The 25828-nt window shown below is 44.2% G+C and overlaps 1 protein-coding gene across 1 annotated transcript in view; it reads left to right on the top strand.

Moving 5' to 3' along the window:
* The first annotated feature begins 1861 nt into the window (after window positions 1–1861).
* Window positions 1862–25828, top strand: part of pum3 (pumilio RNA-binding family member 3) — a 64612-nt gene continuing 40645 nt past the window's right edge. The window contains exons 1-7 of the mRNA XM_083638863.1: window positions 1862–1927; window positions 8287–8354; window positions 12593–12817; window positions 16208–16367; window positions 20429–20504; window positions 22668–22761; window positions 23976–24042. Of these exons, the coding sequence (XP_083494989.1) occupies window positions 8288–8354; window positions 12593–12817; window positions 16208–16367; window positions 20429–20504; window positions 22668–22761; window positions 23976–24042 (689 nt within the window). The 5' untranslated portion in view covers window positions 1862–1927; window position 8287. The remainder of the gene's footprint in view (window positions 1928–8286; window positions 8355–12592; window positions 12818–16207; window positions 16368–20428; window positions 20505–22667; window positions 22762–23975; window positions 24043–25828) is intronic.

Genomic DNA, 25828 nt, shown 5'->3' with positions numbered 1-25828 from the left:
TTTCTCATTCTTATTATGAGATTAGTAGGAAGCTTGATTACATTTTTAAACTGTGCAACCGCTTCTATAAGTGACTTTGTAGGAGCACGAGATGTACTGTAGTCACCTGTAAACTCACCTGGAAGGGGGTTAGGTTTATGGGTTGTGATATCATAAGTAATGTCACTGGAGCAATTGTCTTCTTCTTAGTTAAAATGGGTTATGTGTGTGTTTGTTGAATGCATTTGCAATTGCACAACTGTGATGTTACTCGAGCAACTATTGTGACAGAAGTGATGTCAGTCGGGCAGTTGTGTGTGTGTGCGTGTGTGTGTGTGTGCGTGAGTGTGTGTGTGTGTGTGTGCGTGTGTGTGCGTGCGTGCGTGCGTGTGTGCTCAGGCAGTTGTGTGTGTATGTGTTGAATGCATTCGCAATTGCCCAACTGTGATGTCACTCGGGCAACTGTGACCTTATCTTAGTCACAATTTGTGACGGAAGTGATGTCAGTCGGGTCGTTTGTGTGTGTGTGTGTGTGTGTGTGTTGAATGCATTTGCAATTGCTCAACTGTCATGTCACCTGAGATTTGGGTCTGGATTTGGGTCTGGATCGAGGCAATAAGGAATAGCGTGTGTGTGTGTGTGTGTGTGTGTGTGTGTGTGTGTGTGTGTGTGTGTGTGTGTGTGTGTGTGTGTGTGTGTGTGTGTGTGTGTGTGAAGTGATCACTCAACTGAAAATGATGCCATGCAATTCCTCGACTGTGTTGTCATCAGGCAGTTGTGATGTCATCAATGATGACACTCGAGCAATTGTCTGCTTCTTTCTTAGTTCAAATTGGTTAAGTGGTGTCTGTCTGCACCGCTTAATTCAGTGCCTGGCGGGTGTGTTTTTTTTATTACATCTTTAAAATAGCCTATGGCAATTTTCACCCCCCACCCTCGAGACCTCAGTTGTGGGGGGGACAGTCAGTGGTGTGGTTTCCCTTTCTCAATACAGTCCCCTGCCATCCCGCGATGCTGCGCTCCACACCACGCTGAAGCAATGCTGCGCTCCACACCACGCTGAGTCTGGGGGGAGGTTAGGTTTAGGCGTGGGGGGTGGGAGAGGTTAGGTTTAGGGTCTGGGGGAGGTTAGGTTTAGGCATGGGGGTGGGAGAGGTTAGGGTTAGGGTCTGGGGGAGGTTAGGTTTAGGCATGGGGGTGGGAGAGGTTAGGTTTAGGGTTAGGGTCTGGGAGAGGTTAGCTCCTCCAGACCCTAATGAGGGAGCAGTTGACTAATGGGGGAGCAGTTAGGCTAATGGGGGAGCAGTTGCAATAAGCGTCAAAGATTACTTCTATGGGTTTGCATTGAGTTTAGTCGGAAAGCCCAAGTCGTTTCATGTGTGGCTCAAGGGTACCATGTTAGTAACAAGGGACGCACAAGGGACGGGACAAAGCGTCAATATGCTACGCGCTCGGAGTGAGAACGGGTTGCAATATTAGTTTTATTTTGTTGATTAAATGTTGAGATGATTAAAGAGAAAAAAAAGAGTAATGTGCAACTCAAATTTTTGTGACTGCATCCATTTTTAGTACTCTTTTCAATGTCTGATTTTGAAGTAATGCAAAAGTAATCCAAAAGTATTCAGATTATATTATAGCCTAATTGTTTTGAAATCCAAGGGATTATGTAGTCTATATTTATTACAAAAATAATGTAATTATATTTCAAAGTAATCTGACCCAACTTTTTTCTCTAGATTTAAAATGTGACTAGTCGGGCGATTTTACTTTGAAGGCAAAATCGCAATCTTTCCTGTCATTTTCATGTTTTCTGTTGCTAACTTGACTTGCTGTCGCAACGACCCGAATTTTACGGCAGCGGATTAGTTGGCTTCTGCCGTAACTTGTATTGGTCATAGAACGCATGGGACGCGACGGTGCAAGAGAAACGTGTGTGTATTTCTAACATGTAAGTAATATTGTTTATAAGTGTGGTGGTGGTTTTAGAGCAACATCGTGTTTGTCAATATTTTCATAACGTTTGTTAACACGCATTGTTTATATTGTGTTGTGTATATAACGATGAGATTTTGGCTGTCCTATGTCGCTATGCTATAGCTTGTTAAAACTGGTCAGTAGGCTGTAACGTTACTTGTTAAGTGTTTCTACGCATCAGAAAGTAACGAGAAAAGAGTAGTAAACTAATTTGATTATTTTCACAGCTTGTAACGTTTGTCAATTAGGTTACACAAGTTTGAAAATATGTTTTAAAATGACAGTTTCAATGTAACTAGAACTCGTTGTGTAATTGACAAACCTTACAAGCTGTGAAAATAAAAGCGCTCTCCTAGCCCCACGTGACCCTACTACTGTACTTTGTGTATACAGTGGTTCTCAAATGGGGGTCCGGGGACCCCCAGGGGTCCTTGAGGGGGTTCCAGGGGGTCCCCAGCCAAATAGCGATTTATTTTCGCTATAATTCCATTCATAAGTAACACAAGGACTATTTTGATCATGGGTTTTATACACTTTCTGTAATAAAACATCTAAAAGCATCAATCTTATTATCATATGGGGCGGCTGTAGCTCAGGAGGTAGAGCGGGTCGTTCACTAATCGCTTTGGATAAAAGAGGTCAGTGGTTCGATTCCCGCCTCCTCCAGTCTGCATGTCGAAGTGTCCTTGGGCAAGATACTGAACCCCAAATTTCTCCCGATGGTGTGCCAGCACCCTGCGTGGCAGCCTGCCGCCATCGGTGTGTGAATGGGTGAATGTACCTACTGATTGTAAAGCGCTTTGGATAAAAGCGCTATATAAATGCAGGCCATTTACCATTTAGGCCATTTAGGCCATATGGGGGACCGTGGGACAAAATCCTATCAAATGGGGGTCCGTGGTTTAATTTTTGTCAGTTTAGCGGTCCGTCATGTGAAAACATTTCAGAACCACTGATATAATATATACTCGACTCGTGCAGTATTAGGGTCACATAGCGTTCCAATAGGCAATAGGGCCGAAAGGCTGTTCAAAACGCTCTCCTACCCGTCTCCGACGTCCGATTGCAGATCCTAAGATATGCAACCTGCGATATGATAGTCCTCCTACTGAAGCCAGTAAATTAGCCGGAGCGGTTAAAATGATACTGCTGCGTGAAACAACCGTTTAAAAGCAGTCTTTCCACAGCCTGTGCCGTATTTATGAGTGGAGACGCTTCCTAGTGCCGACAGGAACCTTGGGGAGTTTGAGTATTTCATGACATGTTTTGCTTCCCAGGTGCGCTGGATTTGCGTTGATCATCACTGACAGCGGCCGTCTCCGTGTGACTGCATGTGTTGTTTGCTCACCAAGATAGTGACATCAAACACACCCTGCTGTAAATTCAGCACAAGTATAGTCGGGTCACGTTGTGGCTAGCGCGCTCCTAGCCTCAACGCAAGACTCATCATCAGTCATTCTTCCTTCTGAGTCTCGGGTCCGGACCCCCCATATCCACTGCAAGCCCGGCTAAATGGCTGCATGCGATATACACGTTATCAATTCACAATAAAACTGTACCCACCCCCGAGACAATGTTGTTATCCAAGTTTTGGGTGCCATGGCACTCCCAAATAGTGTGTCGTTTCCAATACCTAGCCTTTATTCACATGCCGGAGCCGATGCTCAAAATTGTAAACTGCAGTACACCCTCACCACCACTGAGCACTGAACCGATACATCCGTTGCTGTGGAGCAGTTGAAACCTAAAATGACACGGCCGAAGAAGGCTGTGTTTTAGCTCTAAACTTTGGGGCTCCATCCGAATCGTCCCTCCTCCTAACTCATTTTCCTGCCTTTTCCTTGACCTCGCCGGAAGTAAAACACGCAGTGTTTCTCCCCCCCCTCGCGTAGGCTACATTAAGCTCCTCCTACTTGCTAACAAATTAATGTTTCAGTCACCAGTGGCGTTTTGACCCCAGAGAAGCTTAATGATGTAGCCTACGTGGGGCAAAACAAAAACAAAAAACACTGCACGTTTTACTTCCGGTGAGGTCAAGGAAAAGGTAGGAAAAGGAGTTAGGAGTAGAGATGCACCGATCGATCGGCACGTGACCGGAAATAGCCGATTTTCAGCTGATCGGCCGTGACCGGTGACCTGCGCCGATCAGTCTACATAGCCGATTCTGTGTGCCGGTTGGCTCCCCCCCTTTTTCACGTGACGTGCGCGCACCCCAAAGCACTGAGACAGGCAGCCACCACACCACACACGCCACCATACCTTCCTCGTTGTGGAATTTTTTCACCGTTTCACAGTTTGTCACACATGCAAGTCGAAAATAAGCCGTGGAGACAGAGGTGCGGCCGAGTCCTGCTCGGCTGGAGTCCAGTCTGAGCGGCTCGCTTCACCTCACTGGCCCCTCTCTCTCTGCTCTCTCTACCCGGGAAGCAGTGCTGCTGCACCCGGCCACAGCGCACAGCTGGCTTGGCGAGGTGAACGTGATAGGGGTGCACCGATCGATCGACACGCAATCTGTATCGGCCGATTTGGACCTCAAATATGTGATCTGCTGTTTCCGATATTCCTTTAATGTTGCCGATCGCATAGCCGATCATGCTGCACGTGAGAAACATGAGGCAGCCCATTTTCATGTCTTCAATGTCTATCGTTTAACTTTCATATTGTGCTCTAACGTTTATATCATTGTGTTGCAAAGCACACGCTTTGCTTTCGTCAGTGTACTCACCTCCATGCACACACCGCACCAGACTGTCAACACACCCCTTGCGTCTTTGAATCACACAAATCAGCTGGTGATTAGAGCAGCCTCAGCAGAGAGAAGTTACCTCCAGTCCTCCCGCCTACCGAGGCATTTGCATGCTGTTAAGTCCGTGTGTATTAAAGTCCCAGATTGACACGGTGCTACTGTGGTAGTCGGGGTAGTGCACGCGCACACACAGACAATTTCCACGCAAGCATTGATGTTCCCGCGGGCACTTTGAAGGAAGCGAAAGTGTGCGGCTGAGTATGTGGATGTGCGCTCCGTTCAGACGGACTTTCTTCCTTTCTTTGGACATCAGTTGAACATGTTCTAATCCCCTTCTTCCATGTGTGCGTATATGACCAACCAGTAAGTCATTATTATGTTAATATTCCTGTATTGCATTCCCTTTTGGTTTTAGATCGATCTACCTGCAATCATTGCAATAACGTTTGTTTAGGCGTGCACTTGCGGTTTGATTGTCTGTTGCGCTAATTAATGCCACTACTCAGATGGAGTTTAGCTCGTGTGTAGCTTGTGATTCTGTTGTTTCTCCCGTCATGTAACCCTGTCACCATTATGTAGATCGCACTCATAGTGCTGCTAATTATAACACTGTAACTCGGCCTCGATGGGCGGGTCGTTTTGATGTTCGTTCGATGCGGATCCCAATGTATGACGGTTATTGTGCATAACCCCGGTTCTATGAGTGGGAGCTCTTTGGCTTTAGTCATGGTTCAAGACTGGTGTTTAAGAGTAACTGACTTACAGTTTACCTAATTATCATTTATATATTATTAGTTGTTAATTATCACTATAATTGGCCTATATAACAGCAAGCTTGGTTACTGACCTGTTTGTATATTTTATTGCCTCCTTTTTCCAGACCACACACAATCCTACTATTCCTGTCATAATGCTGTAAAGAGCCTATACTGCTGTACTGTACTGAAGAGAACTGACAACTAAACGGTTGAACTCCCATCTGTCTCCTGCCTCGTGTTTTTACGGACACCCCAGGGCGTATATATATATATATCGGTGATCGGTAATCGGTAATCGGTGATCGGTCGATGATCGGTTGGGCAGATATTTCTCATAGGTGATCGGCAATCGGTGATCGGTGGCAAAAAACGTGATCGGTGCACCCCTAGAACGTGAGCATTGTGTCCAGTATAACCATTCCCCGACCTGCCTTCTCCATTCCACATCAGCGCTGCTGCCTCAGCCTGTCAGTCATGTTGTAACGTGGATACAGGAGAGACTATTTGTTTCGTATTGCAAATAGAACGACGGACATAATAATAAAAATGCATCAGACTCACAAGTGTGCAAGGTTTTCTGTGCGTGACGATCTTTTTTCGGATGGCAGATAAAAAAAAACGCATACGAAATTTCGGACTGTGTGTAAACTCCGCCTGATATTCAGACTGAAGATCGTTACTGTAACTCATAAACTAATTTCCCCTCCACTCAAGAGGACTGGTCTGGAGCCAGGCTATAAACTCCTTGTCCATGGATCATTTTGATGTTCTGTTGCACCTGTTTTCTTTTGGAAAAGTAAATGCATGATACAGTAGCTGTGGGATATAGGCTATTGGATTTAATTTAATTTTTGTATTCATTGTATTTGCTAGGGATGTTCATTTTTTTTTTGGACTAGGTTTGGATGGAATTCGTTCCTCCTCGCCCCACTCCATTGCACAGCCGACTAACGTGAGGTGGAGCTTCATATAGTCTCTAGTTTTCTGGCTGGGCACGGGCCTTTGTGCCAACAAAACTGTTTTAAACATGGGGAATTCACACCGGCATGCACCGGGGACAGCAGAGTGTTGGAGAGGAGACACATTGAAATAAAGAGTTCATTGAGGAGAACACGTTTTCTTTCGTATTTTCTGCCATAGGCATTCATTTTGTAAAAAAAAAAATTGAAAATTGAAAATTTAAAATTTTCTAAGTATTAATATGATCGATAATCGATAATTGATCGTTAATTTTCACCGATTATCGATTTTGGAAAATTTTCAAAATGAACATCCCTAGTATTTGCACAAAAAAGCTCTGTCCAGTAACCTGGAACACTTTTATTTTGAGATGTGTTTGAGTGAGATGGTCCTACTTCATGCAAATGATAAGAATTGTTATATGAATCTTAATTTTCAAACAAAGTTACAAAAACGTTTGTGTAAGCTGTCAATTTTTGTTCTTAGAAAGAAAATCGGAATCGGCAAAAATCGGTATCGGCAAGTCAGACTATTCAAAAATCGGAAATCGGAACCGGCCAACAAAATTGCAATCGGTGCACCCCTAGTTAGGAGTGACTACAGTGTATTCGGATTCAGCCGAGGACTGAACGTGTATCATTTGTGAACGATACACGTGCAGCAGAACCGCAAAATGTCAGTCAGTATAAAACGGAAACTTCCGGGAAGGTTATAATGGCAATTAAATAAAGTAAATGCATGTGTAACGTTTTTGTATGTGTGATCCGAAAGATACAGAACAGAGATAAACTGGAAGAATATCTCCTGCCTTCGAAAAGTCAATTTTAACCCGTAGTGAGTCGACTGTTCTGTTTTTTTGTTTACCAAGTAATAAATAATTGCTTTTATTTTGAAGGTAAAAACGTCTAGCTTCCTGTATTCTGTATATTTCTAGCAGGATTGGTGTATTTTAGGACTGAACTGTAGTTGTAGGGTTGTTTAGTTAATTAGCGTTATGCGCAAACGATTATATGGATGAACGTCCATTATGTATTTTTAGCAACTTGTTGTCAGACTCTGCATGTCGTGCTAGTTTGTTGAATGTCAATGTGATTCACTTTGTGCCATTAAGGCTGTAGCCTGTATGCTCAGACTGCTGTCTTCCATGCATGAAGTGCAGCTGTGTGGTCAGTTTTCACAACGCCCCCGCCCCCTCTCTAGTCTACACCCAGAGGTGCTCCTCCCCCCACCCCCGCCCCCTCTCTAGTCTACACCCGGAGGTGCTCCTCCCCCCACCCCGCCCCCTCTCTACTTTACACCCAGAGGTGCTCCTCCCCCCACCCCCGCCCCCTCTCTGCTCTACACCCAGAGGTGCTCCTCCCCCCACCCCCGCCCCCTCTCTACTTTACACCCAGAGGTGCTCCTCCCCCCACCCCCACCCCCGCCCCCTCTCTACTTTACACCCAGAGGTGCTCCTCCCCCCACCCCCGCCCCCTCTCTGCTCTACACCCAGAGGTGCTCCTCCCCCCACCCCCGCCCCCTCTCTACTCTACACCCGGAGGTGCTCCTCCCCCCACCCCCGCCCCCTCTCTACTCTACACCCGGAGGTGCAACACATGTGTGAAAGCGACATGCCTCATGTCTGAAAGGGTACACTTCACGTATCGCCCGGGTCATGCTCAGGGCACACAACCCGGTATGGAGGCCATGTCCGAAAGTGGCTAAAGACTCCTGATTACAAGACAGACAGTTGTGTAGTGTGAAAGGAACAGCGGCTGACTGTCTGTATGAGCCAAAAAGTGACGGATTTAGAAATGTAAAATGTGTGGGAACTCTGCTTTCTGACCGGCTGTCTGTCTGTTTTTCTGCCTGCTCTCTGTCTCTCTCTAGAATGGATGCTAAACCCAAAAAAACATTTTCCCCGAAAGTTGGGAAGAAGCTCACACACAAAGGAAAAGGTAAGCCATGTGCAATCTGTGACCCCAACTCTAACCTAGGCTCATTCATCTGTGACCCCAACTCTAACCTAGGCTCATTCATCTGTGACCCCAACTCTAACCTAGGCTCATTCATCTGTGACCCCAACTCTAACCTAGGCTCATTCATTTGAATGCATGAATAACTGGAACTCAAGGGACTCCGTTTGGCAACGGAAGAAAATCCCTTTGCGCTGTGTTTATTGAGCTTAAAAATAATAATAATAATGATCTCGATATTGCCATAAATTCCCTGTGCCAGCCATGCTTCTATGACCGCCGGTCAACGACCCCGAAATGCAAGCTTCAAACAACGACCCGAAATGCAAGCTTCAAACAACGACCCGAAATGCAAGCTTCAAACAACGACCCGAAATGCAAGCTTCAAACAACGACCCGAAATGCAAGCTTCAAACAACGACCCGAAATGCAAGCTTCAAACAACGACCCGAAATGCAAGCTTCAAACAACGACCCGAAATGCAAGCTTCAAACAACGACCCGAAATGCAAGCTTCAAACAACGACCCGAAATGCAAGCTTCAAACAACGACCCGAAATGCAAGCTTCAAACAACGACCCGAAATGCAAGCTTCAAACAACGACCCCGAAATGCAAGCTTCAAACAACGACCCGTAATGCAAGCTTCAAACAACGACCCGTAATGCAAGCTTCAAACAACGACCCGTAATGCAAGCTTCAGGGTTAATGAATTTCTCCGTGAAGCGCAGCGTGGACTTTGATACACGCTGCTTTGAATAAAAGTGCTCAACACAACAGCATGGATGTAGCCTATTAAAAGAACACTGGCAAGAGCTTTCAGCTGTCAAGATGAAGGCTACAGGTAGCTAACAATAATGTATCCTTACCTTTTCTTCCAGTTTAAAGTTGAGCTGAACCCAAGAATGACTTTTCTTTTCTTTTAGTTCGAATACCTGGGTATGCAGTAGGGATGGGCATCGAATTTCGAATTTTCGAATAATCGTTGTTATTATCAAGGTCAACTTTTATTATTGAAATTCGAAATTCGATTTTTTTTTTTTTTTTTTTTTTTGAGTGAAATGTTGCATTGACTCCCCTGATTCTAAGTATAGTCAAATCGCTTGGTTTGAGCAAGTAAAACAATTTTTATAAGCATTTTAAGCAAGGTTTATGGAAAAATGAATGGCGGATGAAATCCCATGAAGAGGGAGAGGGGGTGACTTTGGCACCCCTTTGGCACTCAGACCTGAGCCTACTAAATATTTAATGAACCACTCATGATTGTCAAAACTGTTTTTTATTTTCGAAAATGTCAATGTCATGTAACATGTTCTTTACTTCAGTGGTGCAATGCTTGTTTGAGCTAAAAATCCACAGCAGAAGCTTTTTATATTAATTAATAAAGCCGTAGACTTAGAATCAGGGGAGACAATGCAACATTTCACTCACAAAAAAAAAAAAAAAAAAATTACATTTTTAATTTTTTTTACATTTTTATTTTTATTTTCGAATTTCGAATTAAATTCGAATTTGGCCAGCGAATTTCGAATAGTGTTTTTGCTAGAAATGCCCATCCCTAGTATGCAGTGCACCTATTTAATAATGTATGCAAAACAAATCACAACAATCTAATTTCTTTAGTTTTTCACACTTTTTCACATCCAAAGTTAGTTTTTCAAGATTTCATTGATAACAGTAATTTACAGTTTGCTGACGTCACCTTGTACTATCATATTTCTACCCCATTTCAACCAATCATATCACAACATGCAGCTGTCAATCAAATCTTCATTTCTGGATCATTTTCTCTTCCAAATGAAGTCGAAAATGGCGCCTATAGTGCCTGTCATCTGCCAGAATTCCTATCCCATAAACTAACTACTAACTTGGCCAATTGTTAGAAACATGAACAAAAAACAAAAAGTATAATCTCTAAGAATGCAAAGAAATGTAACTGGCTCGTTAAAACGCGCATTCCAGGGATATCGTATCGTTACAGCAACGATAATGGCGCGCGCATCCGAGAGCTTGGTTGTCAGGGGTCGCACTTCGGAGATTCCAGGCCGACGTGCTGCACTCTCCGCTCGGCAACACGAAGGCAGCTGGCTGCCTGCGGCTCGCTGAGCTCCACTCCTACCGTCAAAAGGCTCTTCCCGAGGGGAGCGCCACAACACGCTGAATCCCACTCGATTTGGAGGCGGAACATGCCAGGATTGGCCAAAGCCCAATCCAGTCCCCAGAATTGTCAAATAAAATCATCGACATGATACTATGACCCGCCTCTCAACCTGTCATCTTAGACAAACTATGTTTTCAGTCTGAAACCTACTCATTATGCACGTGACGAACAGGTTCAGTTCGACTTTAAGCAAATATTCCCAGCTGCACTTGTGAAGTTTAATTCGCCTGTTGTCCGTTGTTGGAGCAAGGCGTGTCAATCAGCTGTAGTCTGCTTTTAATAACATTATTGGATAACGGAAACCCTGGCCACAAGTACTGGTACACAAGTACAAGTAACTATGCAGATCTTCAGAGGTCACCAGTACAGTGTGTGACATAGGGCTGGGCAATATATCGCAATATTTTATTTCCCGATACTGTATCGATACTTGGACGCCAAGTATCGCGATATTACTTATTGTATTAGATATTTCATGTGAAAAGACGTTATTTTTTGTTTTTGTCATACCTGACAGTTTCGACTGCTTTGCTTCCTGCAGCCTTCTTCAGAGACGTCACGTGATGTTGCTGTGACGTATATATGGATGGCCAGCAGGGGACATGGTCATCCCACCTACATAGGTGGGATGGCCAAACCCACATAAACCATCCATATATACGTCACAGCAACATCACGTGACGTCTCTGAAGAAGGCTGCAGGAAGCAAAGCAGTCGAAACTGTCAGGTATGACAAAAACAAAAAATAACGTCTTTTCACATGAAATATCTAATACTGTAAAACTAAGTCAGACGTCATGAACCTTTTTGGATATTACTTTTTTTTTTTTTTTTTTTTTTTTTTTTTTTTTTTGCAGGCCATGCCATGCCAGGCCTCTGCATCTGGTGATTCCCACCCCTAATTGATACTGTATCGATATTTCCCATATCGATGCGTTCAGTAACACTCAACACTCGGTAGTTTTGACTAAATTTGTCCACTAACTTATCAGTATAAAGTGATGTACATATTATTACACTACCTGGGTGGTACACAGTGTGTTGTATAGAGCCCGACCGATATGGGATTTTTGAAACCGATACCGATACTGATTTTAGGGAATAAAAAATTACCGATACCGATAATATCGGCCGATATTTTTATTTTATTTTTCTTTTTATCATCAAATGTTTATCCCCAATTAGTGCTAATCCCCCATTAGTGCTAATTTTTTATTTATTTATCCTGGTTGCTGCTCCACCCTCTGCCGATCTGGGGAGAGCCGAAAACTGGCTCCATGCTTCCACATGGGCAGTTAGCCAGCCGCTTCTTTTCACCTGACAGGGGAAGCTTCACCGGTAGGACATAGCACGTGGGAGGATCACGATATTCCAACGAGTTCCCCTCCCTCCGAACAGGCGCCCCTAACGACCAGGAGGAAACTATCCAGATCTAGATCATTTAATCTTCACTGTTCCTACATCGGTCTGGAAATGCATGGAAGAGCAAGATTTGGTCATTTTGGCGTGTGGGGTTACACATCGTCTGTGGCCGTACTCTCACATACTGCAATGTTTGTCTCTATGCTGAATCATCTTGATCTTGAGAGTGATGTGGCAGAGTTCCCCGGGCGCGAGACAACACTCTGCGTTGACTGGACAGCAACATCTGAAAGTTAAATCAAGATTTGAAAGTGTGGAAGAGGTCTGTGAGTTTGAAATAAAAATTGTGCAGCAACCGCCCTGAGTCTCTGAACGGGAACAACCGGCCGTACTTCATAATAGATAGATCGATAGATAAGGTTCTGGTGTTAACAGCAGAACTTTGCATCATCAATGCCAATGAACAACACAACATAAATTATAACAAATTTATGTTATAAAGAGTTAGAATGTTATAAAGAGTTAGAAAAACGATGTCTATTTACACCCCTCCTCCCGTGGGAGGATCGCGCTCTTCCCCCGGGTTGAATCTTGGCTTGACTGAACTGACAGTGAATTGAACCCAGTGCCGCCGTCTGTTACTGTGCTCTTTGAGTTTTTGAATTCCCCTTTAACGGCTCTGTGTCCTTCTCTGCCCAGACTCCATAGGGACCAAACTCGGAGGAAAACCGGGTGGTAAACCGGGCGGTAAGCCGGGCGGTAAGCTGGGCGGTAAAAAGCCATTCAAACCCTACAGCAACGCAGAGAAGAAGGGCAAACTGGGGAAGACTGGAGGCGGCGGCAAGAAAGAGCACAAATTCTCCAAACCTGGGCAGAGCCCGAAGAAGAGGAAACTGACAGAGGAAGGAGGAGGGGAAGGAGAAGGTAGGAACGAAGCCATCAGCCGGTGTTTCTTAAATCTTTAGGGTGTGTGTCCATTAGGGCTGTGAATCTTCACTGGCCTCACGATTCGATTCGATTACGATTCAGAGGGCTACGATTCGATTCGATTACGATTATCGATGCATCTCGATGCATCTTAAATCGATGCATCACTTTTCTTCCCCAATACGGTACATGATTTATTTTTTCTCACTTTCTTTTTTCTCACTGTGTGGCTACTTTTAAAACAAAAGTGCATTTGGAATTGCATTGTATTATGATCCATAATTAAAATAAACAACTGCATGTACTTGCATTATATTTTATTTGATTATTATTATTATTATTATTATTATTATTATTTTAATAATGGATTTTTGACATTTGTGAATCGATGCAGAATCGTGCACGTCCGCATCGCGCTGCATCTTATAATCGATTATTTTTGACACCCCTAGTGTCCATGTAGCGTTGTTGTTGTTCATGTGCCAGACCTGCCAACCTGCACGCATTTTTCGTACCATGCACGCATTTGGGCATCAGTGTACGCTGGTACGATTTGTCAGTTAAAACTACGCAAAACGGCGTTGACGCCTGTAAACCCTATATTTACAGTCTATGCTGTAAACTCAATGGTGCACATGCAATATGTAAGCGTATCCTGTTTTGTGAATCCTACTTCACCCTGTGGCGATAATGTGACCAATTCAATCGACGAAAGGAATGAGTCTAGCCAATCAGAGGCAGAGGAAGGCGGGTCATGACTTTGCCATCAACTCCTTGCTGTGGGCGTGTAAACCATGGTGTAAACAGTTGTTTTTTCCCGCCTCTCAAACATGGCTGCTGCGGTCTTCACAAACGTCCGCAGATTAAAAACTAATAGGGGGGGGGGCAGGTTGGAATAGCGTGATCCTCCCACGTGCTGCGTCCTACCGGTGAAGCTCCCCGCTGTCAGGTGAAAACAAGCGGCTGGCTACTGCTCTTGTGTCGGAGGAAGCATGGTGCTAGTCTCGGCTCTCCCCAGATTGGCAGAGGGTGGAAGGGAGGGGGAATCACATGCATACATCAAACGCGTCAAACCGCGTCAGACAAACTCGCCCGCGCTACACGATAGGGCTGTTGAAACGAATTTTGATATTCGAATATTATTCGAATTTAATAATTATGAACGAAATTCGATTATTATTATTTTTTAAAAACGAATATTTTTTTATTTAAAAAAAAAAAAAAATTTTTTTTTTTTTTTTTTTTAGAACACTAGAACAGTGACAAGTTCTGACAACATACTTGAAGAAAAGAGTGTTAACTGAAGTTGACTGTTGAAGCTGCTATACTGATGTAAACCTACCTGTAGCTCTTAAAATGTATGTTCATTCATTGTTAACTGAAGTTGACTGTTGAAGCTGCTATACTGAATGTAAACCTATAGCTCTTAAGTGCAATACGTGACTGATTTTTTTGTTGTTCATGGCTCATTGTTGTTTTGGCAAAGTTTACTTATTTGTTTATTGATAAGGAGCTCAAACAAAGGCTGTGTCTTTTTTTATTATCAATTATTTTATTTTAGCATTTCAGACAGCACCAATACAACACTGATGAATATTAACTAAGCTCTGGTTATCTGACCTATTTTCTAATGCAATGAATGTATGTACATTGTACAAGGAACATGTTTTCTTAAATAAACATCATTGCTGGACTATTTGTGATAAGCCTAATATTATTTTGAATATTCATCCACCATTCACTTTTCCATCTACATTTGGTAAAATGCTTAGAAAAAGTTTTACTTGGTCAAACCCAAAGATTCAGCTATATTTAGAATCAGAACACAACATAAGAGAAGACAACAATTCACTCAGACCAAATTTTTTTTTTTTTTTTTTTTTAAATTCAATTAAAAAATTAATTAAAATATTCGAATATAATTCGAATATTAAAATGTATAAAGCACTGAAATTCGAATTTGATTATAGAGGGAGATTGACAGCCCTACTACACGACGTCACAGACACTCGCCCGCTGCCTTGACACTCGCCGTCAAGCGATACGTTTTCCCCCATGATGGCGAAGGCTAGGCGAAGGCATGACCCGCCCCTCTCTGCCTCTGTCAAGGCAGCGTGGAGGACGAGAGCAAGAACCTGAGAGCCAGTAGTAGAGAATGGGTATGGAAAATGGAGCCGGAGGGCGGCGGACGAATTTGTTGCAAAAAGAAACGGCACTGGATCCATCATCTGGCAGTGGTTTGGGTATCGCAAGGACGATGTTGAACAAACAACGGTTATCTGCAAAACATGCACCAAACCCGTCGGCTCCATAATAAAGTCAACCCCAGTCAGTCAAGTCTACACAGCGAGGTGCGGGCATGTGTGTGCGCGCGCGTGTCTCAAAACGAAGTAATTTATCGTCACTACACCATTTAAAGAAGCAGATTGATAATCAACTTTAATAATGTTTTTCTGCAAATTGTGTGTCAGCGTTTCTGCGTGGCACTCAAGGTTAGGTCTGGCCAATATTGTGACTAGATGAGACCTAGATCTCGTTTTAGATTTTGTTATGGTAATATCGTGATACTGCATACTCGTCTTTTCCTGGTTTTAAAGGCTGCAGTAAAGTGAAGTCACTTTCTGAGCTTACCAGACAGACTGTTCTAGCTGTTCTATTATTTGTCTTTACCCACTTAACATTACTCATTATATCATTATTCACTGATGATTTCTTTAAATCAAAAATCACATTGTGTAACTATATTTTGTAAGAGTCCATATCGCCCGGCCCAATTTACAATTGAAAATCTAGCCCACTTTGTAGAAAATACCGAGATATATCATATTTCGCCATTCAGCCTAAACCTACTGAGATATGATTTTTGGTCCATATCGCCCAGCCCTACTCAAGATCTTTGTTGTCGTCAGTGTTGGGGCTAGTAACGTGTTTTAGTGCTAAATGACCATGTTAGTTTTTCAATTATTGTCATCTGTTAGTAGTTACATTACATAGAATATTTTTTACTCACTGACTTTTTCATGTATACACGAGACTTTACAAATTACAGTTTGGTCATGGAAATTTGGTTCAAAGTCATGTCATGGAAATCCATTGGTTAAAATGTGTATGAACCCTGAAGGGTTAAATCGAGCATTTATGAGAGATTTCAAAAATATCGAGATATATATATCGTGTATATCGAGAAATATCGAGATATTCTTTAGAGGCCATATCGCCCAGCCCTACTGTTGAGCTGGTCACCTCAGAAGTAGCTCGCAAGGCAACAAATGTGTGTTCCCCACAGGTTTCCTATAGGCTGATCATCGAGGCTTTCTTTCATTTCATCTGTTTTTCACTGATCTGTGTGTGTGTGTGTGTGTGTGTGTGTGTGTGTGTGTTTTTCAGGTTTGGCGGCTAAGAAGCAGAAGCAGGGAGATGCAGATGAGCCGCAGAAGAACCGGCAGCAGAAGAAGAAAGACCTGAAGAAGATCAGGCAGCAGGCAGAGAAGAAGGAGATGTTCGACATCATCAACCAATGCAAACATGTGTGGGGAGACCTCAGGAGGTACACACACTCACACACACACACACACACACACGCACACACACACACACACACACACGGACACGGTCATGGAAAACGTGGAAAAGTCATGGATTGGGTAAAATCCTTCTTGAAAGTTTTGGAAAAGTAGTTGTGTGTAATGAAATTAATTGGTAAAGTAATCTTCTGTGGATAACCTTCCACGTAATGTAACATAACGGCAAATGTATTTTCTGTAGCTGTTGACTTAATGTAGTTCTAACGTGTTGATTTGAGCGCTTCTTGTATTTTATATTAATAGTTTTATGGAAAATTCGTGTTTTACTTCAATAGCTTCCATGTAATGTGACACAGTGACTTCGACTCAAACGCTAAAATCCAATGAACTCATTCGCCGCCAGAGTTGAAATTAAAAAGTCACCAGCCACCTCCAGGGTTTGTGAGCATTTTCAGTGATTTTCCACAACCCACAGAATATTTTCCTCTATGACGATGTAAACACAGAATATCCCAAAAGACAGAACAAAGCCTCTACTTTCATGGGAAAAAAGAGTTTGTTTCTCCGTTCTTCCGTTCTTTAGTTATCGACACATGAATGTGGCTTGTTTTCACTTTCTCTCACCACAAAGCTGAGAAAGGTGAGTGAAGTTAGGTCAGACTTACTGTAGCTCTGTCAGGTGAGTGAAGTTAGGTCAGACTTACTGTAGTGCTGTCAGGTGAGTGAAGTTAGGTCAGACTTACTGTAGTGCTGTCAGGTGAGTGAAGTTAGGTCAGACTTACTGTAGTGCTGTCAGGTGAGTGAAGTTAGGTCAGACTTACTGTAGTGCTGTCAGGTGAGTGAAGTTAGGTCAGACTTAATGTAGCTCTGTCAGGTGAGTGAAGTTAGGTCAGACGTACTGTAGCGCTGTCAGGTGAGTGAAGTTAGGTCAGACTTACTGTAGCGCTGTCAGGTGAGTGAAGGTAGGTCAGACTTACTGTAGTGCTGTCAGGTGAGTGAAGTTAGGTCAGACTTACTGTAGTGCTGTCAGGTGAGTGAAGTTAGGTCAGACTTACTGTAGTGCTGTCAGGTGAGTGAAGTTAGGTCAGACTTAATGTAGCGCTGTCAGGTGAGTGAAGTTAGGTCAGACTTACTGTAGCTCTGTCAGGTGAGTGAAGGTAGGTCAGACTTACTGCAGCTCTGTCAGGTGAGTGAAGTTAGGTCAGACTTACTGTAGTGCTGTCGGGTGAGTGAAGTTAGGTCAGACTTACTGTAGTGCTGTCAGGTGAGTGAAGTTAGGTCAGACTTACTGTAGCTCTGTCAGGTGAGTGAAGTTAGGTCAGACTTACTGTAGCGCTGTCAGGTGAGTGAAGTTAGGTCAGACTTACTGTAGCTCTGTCAGGTGAGTGAAGTTAGGTCAGACTTTCTGTAGCGCTGTCAGGTGAGTGAAGTTAGGTCAGACTTATTGTAGCGCTGTCAGGTGAGTGAAGTTAGGTCAGACTGACTGTAGCGCTGTCAGGTGAGTGAAGTTAGGTCAGACTTACTGTAGCGCTGTCAGGTGAGTGAAGTTAGGTCAGACTTACTGTAGTGCTGTCAGGTGAGTGAAGTTAGGTCAGACTTACTGTAGCTCTGTCAGGTGAGTGAAGTTAGGTCAGACTTACTGTAGCTCTGTCAGGTGAGTGAAGTTAGGTCAGACTTACTGCAGCTCTGTCAGGTGAGTGAAGTTAGGTCAGACTGACTGTAGCGCTGTCAGGTGAGTGAAGTTAGGTCAGACTTACTGTAGCTCTGTCAGGTGAGTGAAGTTAGGTCAGGCTTTCTGTAGCGCTGTCAGGTGAGTGAAGTTAGGTCAGACTTATTGTAGCGCTGTCAGGTGAGTGAAGTTAGGTCAGACTGACTGTAGCGCTGTCAGGTGAGTGAAGTTAGGTCAGACTTACTGTAGTGCTGTCAGGTGAGTGAAGTTAGGTCAGACTTACTGTAGTGCTGTCAGGTGAGTGAAGTTAGGTCAGACTTACTGTAGTGCTGTCAGGTGAGTGAAGTTAGGTCAGACTGACTGTAGCACTGTCAGGTGAGTGAAGTTAGGTCATACTTACTGTAGCTCTGTCAGGTGAGTGAAGTTAGGTCAGACTTACTGTAGCACTGTCAGGTGAGTGAAGTTAGGTCAGACTTACTGTAGCTCTTTCAGGTGAGTGAAGTTAGGTCAGACTTACTGTAGTGCTGTCAGGTGAGTGAAGTTAGGTCAGACTTACTGTAGCTCTGTCAGGTGAGTGAAGTTAGGTCAGACTTACTGTAGCTCTGTCAGGTGAGTGAAGTTAGGTCAGACTTACTGTAGCACTGTCAGGTGAGTGAAGTTAGGTCAGACTTACTGTAGCTCTGTCAGGTGAGTGAAGTTAGGTCAGACTGACTGCAGCTCTGTCAGGTGAGTGAAGTTAGGTCAGACTGACTGTAGCTCTGTCGGGTGAGTGAAGTTAGGTCAGACTTACTGCAGCTCTGTCAGGTGAGTGAAGTTAGGTCAGACTTACTGTAGCGCTGTCAGGTGAGTGAAGTTAGGTCAGACTTACTGTAGCTCTGTCGGGTGAGTGAAGTTAGGTCAGACTTACTGCAGCTCTGTCAGGTGAGTGAAGTTAGGTCAGACTTACTGTAGCGCTGTCAGGTGAGTGAAGTTAGGTCAGACTTACTGCAGCTCTGTCAGGTGAGTGAAGTTAGGTCAGACTTACTGCAGCTCTGTCAGGTGAGTGAAGTTAGGTCAGTCTTACTGTAGTGCTGTCAGGTGAGTGAAGTTAGGTCAGACTTACTGTAGCTCTGTCGGGTGAGTGAAGTTAGGTCAGACTTACTGTAGCTCTGTCAGGTGAGTGAAGTTAGGTCAGACTTACTGTAGCTCTGTCAGGTGAGTGAAGTTAGGTCAGACTTACTGCAGCTCTGTCAGGTGAGTGAAGTTAGGTCAGACTTACTGTAGCTCTGTCAGGTGAGTGAAGTTAGGTCAGACTTACTGTAGCTCTGTCAGGTGAGTGAAGTTAGGTCAGACTTACTGCAGCTCTGTCAGGTGAGTGAAGTTAGGTCAGACTTACTGCAGCTCTGTCAGGTGAGTGAAGTTAGGTCAGACTTACTGCAGCTCTGTCAGGTGAGTGAAGTTAGGTCAGTCTTACTGTAGTGCTGTCAGGTGAGTGAAGTTAGGTCAGACTTACTGTAGTGCTGTCAGGTGAGTGAAGTTAGGTCAGACTTACTGTAGCTCTGTCAGGTGAGTGAAGTTAGGTCAGACTGACTGTAGCACTGTCAGGTGAGTGAAGTTAGGTCAGTCTTACTGTAGCTCTGTCAGGTGAGTGAAGTTAGGTCAGACTTACTGTAGTGCTGTCAGGTGAGTGAAGTTAGGTCAGACTTACTGCAGCTCTGTCAGGTGAGTGAAGTTAGGTCAGACTTACTGTAGCTCTGTCAGGTGAGTGAAGTTAGGTCAGACTTACTGTAGTGCTGTCAGGTGAGTGAAGTTAGGTCAGACTTACTGTAGCTCTGTCGGGTGAGTGAAGTTAGGTCAGACTTACTGTAGCTCTGTCAGGTGAGTGAAGTTAGGTCAGACTTACTGTAGCTCTGTCAGGTGAGTGAAGTTAGGTCAGACTTACTGTAGTGCTGTCAGGTGAGTGAAGTTAGGTCAGACTTACTGTAGTGCTGTCAGGTGAGTGAAGTTAGGTCAGACTTACTGTAGTGCTGTCAGGTGAGTGAAGTTAGGTCAGACTTACTGTAGTGCTGTCAGGTGAGTGAAGTTAGGTCAGACTGACTGTAGCACTGTCAGGTGAGTGAAGTTAGGTCAGTCTTACTGTAGCTCTGTCAGGTGAGTGAAGTTAGGTCAGACTTACTGTAGTGCTGTCAGGTGAGTGAAGTTAGGTCAGACTTACTGCAGCTCTGTCAGGTGAGTGAAGTTAGGTCAGACTTACTGTAGCTCTGTCAGGTGAGTGAAGTTAGGTCAGACTTACTGTAGTGCTGTCAGGTGAGTGAAGTTAGGTCAGACTTACTGTAGTGCTGTCAGGTGAGTGAAGTTAGGTCAGACTTACTGTAGCTCTGTCAGGTGAGTGAAGTTAGGTCAGACTGACTTTAGCGGTGATGTGTTGTTCAACAGGAAAGACTGTGACAAAGAGAAGAAAAGCAAACTGATGAAGGACCTGCATGGTCTGGTCCGGGGAAAGATCAAACCAGTGAGTCTCACTCTCCTTTATACTCTGATTTATCCAGTTATTGATTTGTTGTTTGTTTGAATTCTCATTTTTGTCTAGCTCTAGTTAAGTGGTAGCATTTCTAACACCAACTACTCAACAACGAGTCATGATGTCATAATGTAGCATCTGTGCTGACCATTTATAGAGTACTGCAAGGATGATGTCTTTTTGCAGGCTTACCCAGAAGTCCCTGCACTGCTGGTTCGTAGGGGGAAAAGGCAATGGGATTTTTGCATGGAATTTCGGTTAACAAAAGTTTATGAAACAGCGAACTTTGTGTTCATATATATATATATATATATATATATATATATATATAAAATATGAATACGAGACAAGAGATCATCATTTCAGCTTTTATTTCCAGGTATTTACATCTAGATCTGATAAACAACTTAGAAGATAGCGGGCCCTATCGTCCGACAGGCGTTATGGCTATCCCCTAATAGCGCTTGCGCACCTGTTTGCGCGTGCCTTAAGGCAGGGAAGATAACAGTCCGCCTTGCGCCGTCCACCAGGTGTTATGCCGAGTTTTGCACCCCAGCGCCGGCAGCATCCCCACCTCACGGGAGCATATTGTAATGATTTATACAGAAATGTAACTGTTTAAAAGTGATATAATTGTCTGGTAGACGTGACCCCCCTGATTTCTAAGTTAAAACAGCCCCGAAATATGTTGGGGATGCAATTCTCGGCCGGGATGCGGAAACGTTCACGGCACGAGTCGCAGACGCAAATTAGAGCCGTGCCAAAATCATCTGCGCCCCAAAATGCCTGCGCAAACGGGATTTGGGCGGTCTTAACTACCAGATTTATTCACAGGCGTGGCCAGGCAAGGCTGGGCATTACGTCAATCAAAACCAATCAGATTCCCGTCTCGCAATGGCTGTATGCAATATGCTGTAATTCTCTTCATGCGTAATAGAGTGTACTCACTCGTGCGAGGACAGAGAGAGCTTATTGACAGATCGTCTGTGGTGCCAACGACCCTCCGGCTTATGAAGGTAAATAGCCTATGTCCATTGTCCAACAAGTTTTCTCAATTCATTTCCCTCTTTGCGATGTGATAACAGTTTCTCAGTGAGTTATAGTTGATTGCCTCACTGAATTGTCTGCTAATACCCAATTTTAGCAGCATAATTTGATGGCGTGGCAAGGCTGTGCATAATGACATCCAAAAGGAATTCCACTTTCCACTGCGCAAATACCTCTGCGCTGGGAGCGCAACGGTAATCTCCGTGCAGCGCACCCAGCGCAGAGAGGTATTTGCGCGTAAGAGGTCCTTTTCAAAGCTCTTAGCGCAAAGTAATTGTGCGCTGCTGACGATAGGATAATGCCATCTATCCCACATTTTAGCGCTGAAACGCCTGCTTTGGCATGTGGCAGCCAATGCCCAGTACAATTATCACAGGCATGCGCTTGTGTCCGCCCCCAATTTCCATTGCGCACGGCGTTAAACGAGCGCAAACGCTAAATTAGCGCTTTTGGGAAGATAGGGCCCAGCACCTTTTGTAATGGAACACCCAATTTTTAGTAGGGCTGTGCAATAAAATCGATACGGCAATATATCGCGATATTTTTTTCCGCAATACTGTATTGATATTTCATAAAAATATCGTGATATATCGCCATATCGATTTTTTTGCACAGCCGTGTGTTCAGTGACACAATAAGAATGCTTTTTATTTCAGTGTGTTCAGTAAGACACTCAACGCTCGGTAGTTTTGACTAAATCTGTCCACTAATTTATCAATATAAAGTGATGTACATATTACTATACTACCTGGGTGGTACACAGAGTGTTGTATTTTTAGCTATATTTAAATTTTCAGTAAATTATGTAGAGTATTGCAATGCGTCACAATATGTATTGTATCGCAATGTATCGTGATACAATCGTATCGCGACCCACGTATCGTGATACGTATCGTATCGTGAGGTCCTTGCCAATACCCAGCCCTAATTTTTAGGTGAGCAAAAGTATAGGAACAGATAGACTTCAAATAGAAATGCATGCTCAATAGGCTTTAAGTCTGGAGACTGACCTGGCCAGTCTAAAACTGGCCTAGCTGTTCCAACAGTTTCGGAGGGGACTGTATTATATAGATAACATCTCTAACCCGGTTGGCTCTCCCGCTCCAGATGGCGTTCGCCCACGACACCGTGCGGGTGCTGCAGTGTTTCATCCAGTTCGGCAACAACGAGCAGAGACTGGAAGTGTTCGAGCAACTCAAAGGTAAGGCATCGGGTTTTCCTCCACTCCTGTCCCATCCACAGATCCCCGGTCGATTCCAACCGCATTGCCCAGTCCCAGTAGTAGTGTCAGATTCTTAAATATAAAATTTATTATCGCTATCAAAGTCACAATTCTGGTGTTATGATACAACACTACAGCTAAGTTAACACTAAAGCCACAACATCTAATAAAAGCCATTTAGCACTTCAACAGTCAAGTCAAGTTTGATGTATTTCCTTATAGCCTCTACTGCAGACCTGGGCAACTGGCCCCCAACCCTGAGCAAAATCTGGCCCTCTGGTAGCGAGAACATTTTTTTTGTGGTCCTCTCTATCTTCAAAGTTCCTGGGTTGCGGCATGACAATGTTTGTTCGGCCCCCGGCAACACTCTGGGTTTCTCATGTGGCCCCCCATGAAAAATAATTGCCCACCCCTGCTCTACTGAGAGGATCAGAGAAGCGTGGCAGGGGGAACTTGGCATTGACTTATGTGACATTATATGGGTTAGGAGCATGTCTGTGATACAAGACTCTGCTCAGACACCAGCTGATCCAATTTAAAATTGTTCACCGTCTGCACTATTCTAAGCATAAGTTGCACAAGATCAGCCCTTCTCAGGTGTCAGAGGGCGCTCTGTCTCATGCCTTCTGCTTCTGCCCTTCACTGATGGGATTCTGGGCAAAACTATTTGACTGGTACTCTAAGGCCTACAAAATAACTCTTCAACTGGAGGCAGAACTTGCCATCTTCGTCTGCTACGTCGTCCACTCTAATTTCGGGCCCTGTCCACGACCCACTCAAAACGGCCCCGCGACCCACTATTGCGTCCCAACCCACCAGTTAAGAACCCACCGATGTAGACTGTTGAGTAGAAACAAAAAAATATATATATATAAAAATAAAACGCACAATTAATACGAAAATCAAAACGACAAAATGTTAGTATTCAATAGAATGAATCAATCCAAAAGGCAATAACATGCCAGTGGGTCGCTGTCACATGAACAGCCACACTTGGCATACGTTCACAGTCAACGGGCGTGTTGGAAGTCTCTCGTACTGACAGTCTGTGGTTTGTTGTTTCCCACAGACGACATGGTGGCTCTGTGTAAGTCTCAGTACTGACAGTCTGTGGTTTGTTGTTTCCCACAGACGACATGGTGGCTCTGTGTAAGTCTCAGTACTGACAGTCTGTGGTTTGTTGTTTCCCACAGACGACATGGTGGCTCTGTGTAAGTCTCAGTACGGCCGGCATGTGGTGAAGAAGCTCCTGATGTACGGGTGAGTCCATTCTATGTATGAAGCACATTTAAAAAACGACCAGAATTGACCAAAGTGATGTATAGCAGGTGAGTTAAACGGCATAAAAAAAACACCAGGCAGACAATAATACAGAGGACGGAAGACAAAAATATGTGCGTCATGATAACGCAGAGCGCGATTTTAAAAGATTCAAAAGGCCAGGGAGAAAAGGTAGCATTTGTTTTTAGTCTCGATTTCAACGTTTCCAAAGAAGGAGCAGACCCGACGGGGATGGGCAGGCTATTCCACAGGTTTGGGGCAGCAGCAGAAAAAGCATGCTCACCCTTTTGCGTCACACGGGTTCATGGGACAGTCAGCGAGAAGCATCTGGTCAGAGGATCTACTGTACATGTAAGTGACCTAGATGTAGAACGGGGTAGGGCACGATTTCAGACGGACAAGCCCGTCTTTATTGTCACACGGTTACACATCAACACATGCACGGAGGGCCACAAACACACACATGCTGACGGTGGCCGGTGAAATTTGTCCTCTGCATTTAACCCATCCTGGCTTTGTCCTTTCCTCCGGGGGGCAGGCCAGGAGCAGTGGTCGCTTTCTCGTACAGCGCCCGGGGACCGACTTCGGATGTTGTCGTCACTGGTCGGATGACGATGATGATCTGATCTTCTGCATGTTTTTAATGGGGGGGTTATATACGGAGGAGCCCCCCTGGGGGAGCACGGGGAGAACATGCAAACTCCACACAGAGAGAAAGGCCCTTACGACGAGATACCCCACCTGGGCAGTAGGCACTGAAGATATGGGGGGAACACAACCACAGCGCCCGCAGTGTCCCAGGCGAGAATCGAACTCAGGACCTTCTGACTGCGAGGCGACAGCTCTACCACTGAGCCACCGTGCCCCCTGCACGATTGGTGGTCAAATTATGCACAATTATGGTCAAAATGATCGTCACAATTATTTTTAATCAATAATGAGATCACAATTATTTCAAACGATTACTCTTTGACTTTGGTAACGTCATGCATTTATTGAACTACGAAAAAAAAAGGGGGGGGGGGGGAGGATTTTGAACTGTCATCTTCTACCAGCTCTCTGTTCTGGACTGGAGCTGAAACTAAACGCACCACAGCCTGTTTAGACTTTGGGGAAGAGGCACAGTGCACCACTGTGAGGCAAAGGGGTGCGCTGGATTTACAACACAAGACAAAACGTGAGCAATATTGCTAAATAGAATGCCGTTTTTATGTGGATTTTTGTATTTCTTGTTTTCATGATTGTGGGAAGCCAACATCTTGATCACAATTAATATTCAATGAATTGTGCAGCCCCTGGAATGGGGGCACAGGAGCAGGGTTCGAGACTGCGACCAAAATGGTTGCATTATGCGACCATTATTTTAGAGTGTGCGGTATAAAAGTGTCATGCAGTCACAATGGTTACCGCTGATGTCTGCTACTGCAGTGCTGCCCACACTCACAAACTCTGCTTGTATTTGGATTAAGATGAAGAAGACATTAGTCTTATAGGCTCATGTCGTCATGTCTGGAATAATGCAGGAAAAAACTACCGCTCCACCCGGCTTGGTCTTTGTTAAGGTGTTGGAAGCAAACAGTACGCAATGAAAAGAAAAATCATCTGCACACTTAAATCTGTGCAAATGCAAACATTTATATATGAGCCTTTGCACAGATTTAAGTGTCATGTATGGAATAATGGAAATATTCTAGACTCGCTATTCCATGATCCAGAAGAGAGACATACTGTATACTAGCCCAGTGGTTTTCAAACTTTTTGTACT

Source organism: Poromitra crassiceps, assembly GCF_964638095.1.
Source record: "Poromitra crassiceps genome assembly, chromosome: 6".
NCBI classification, from domain to species: Eukaryota; Metazoa; Chordata; class Actinopteri; order Beryciformes; family Melamphaidae; genus Poromitra; species Poromitra crassiceps.
This window is presented reverse-complemented; position numbering and strand designations above follow the sequence as displayed.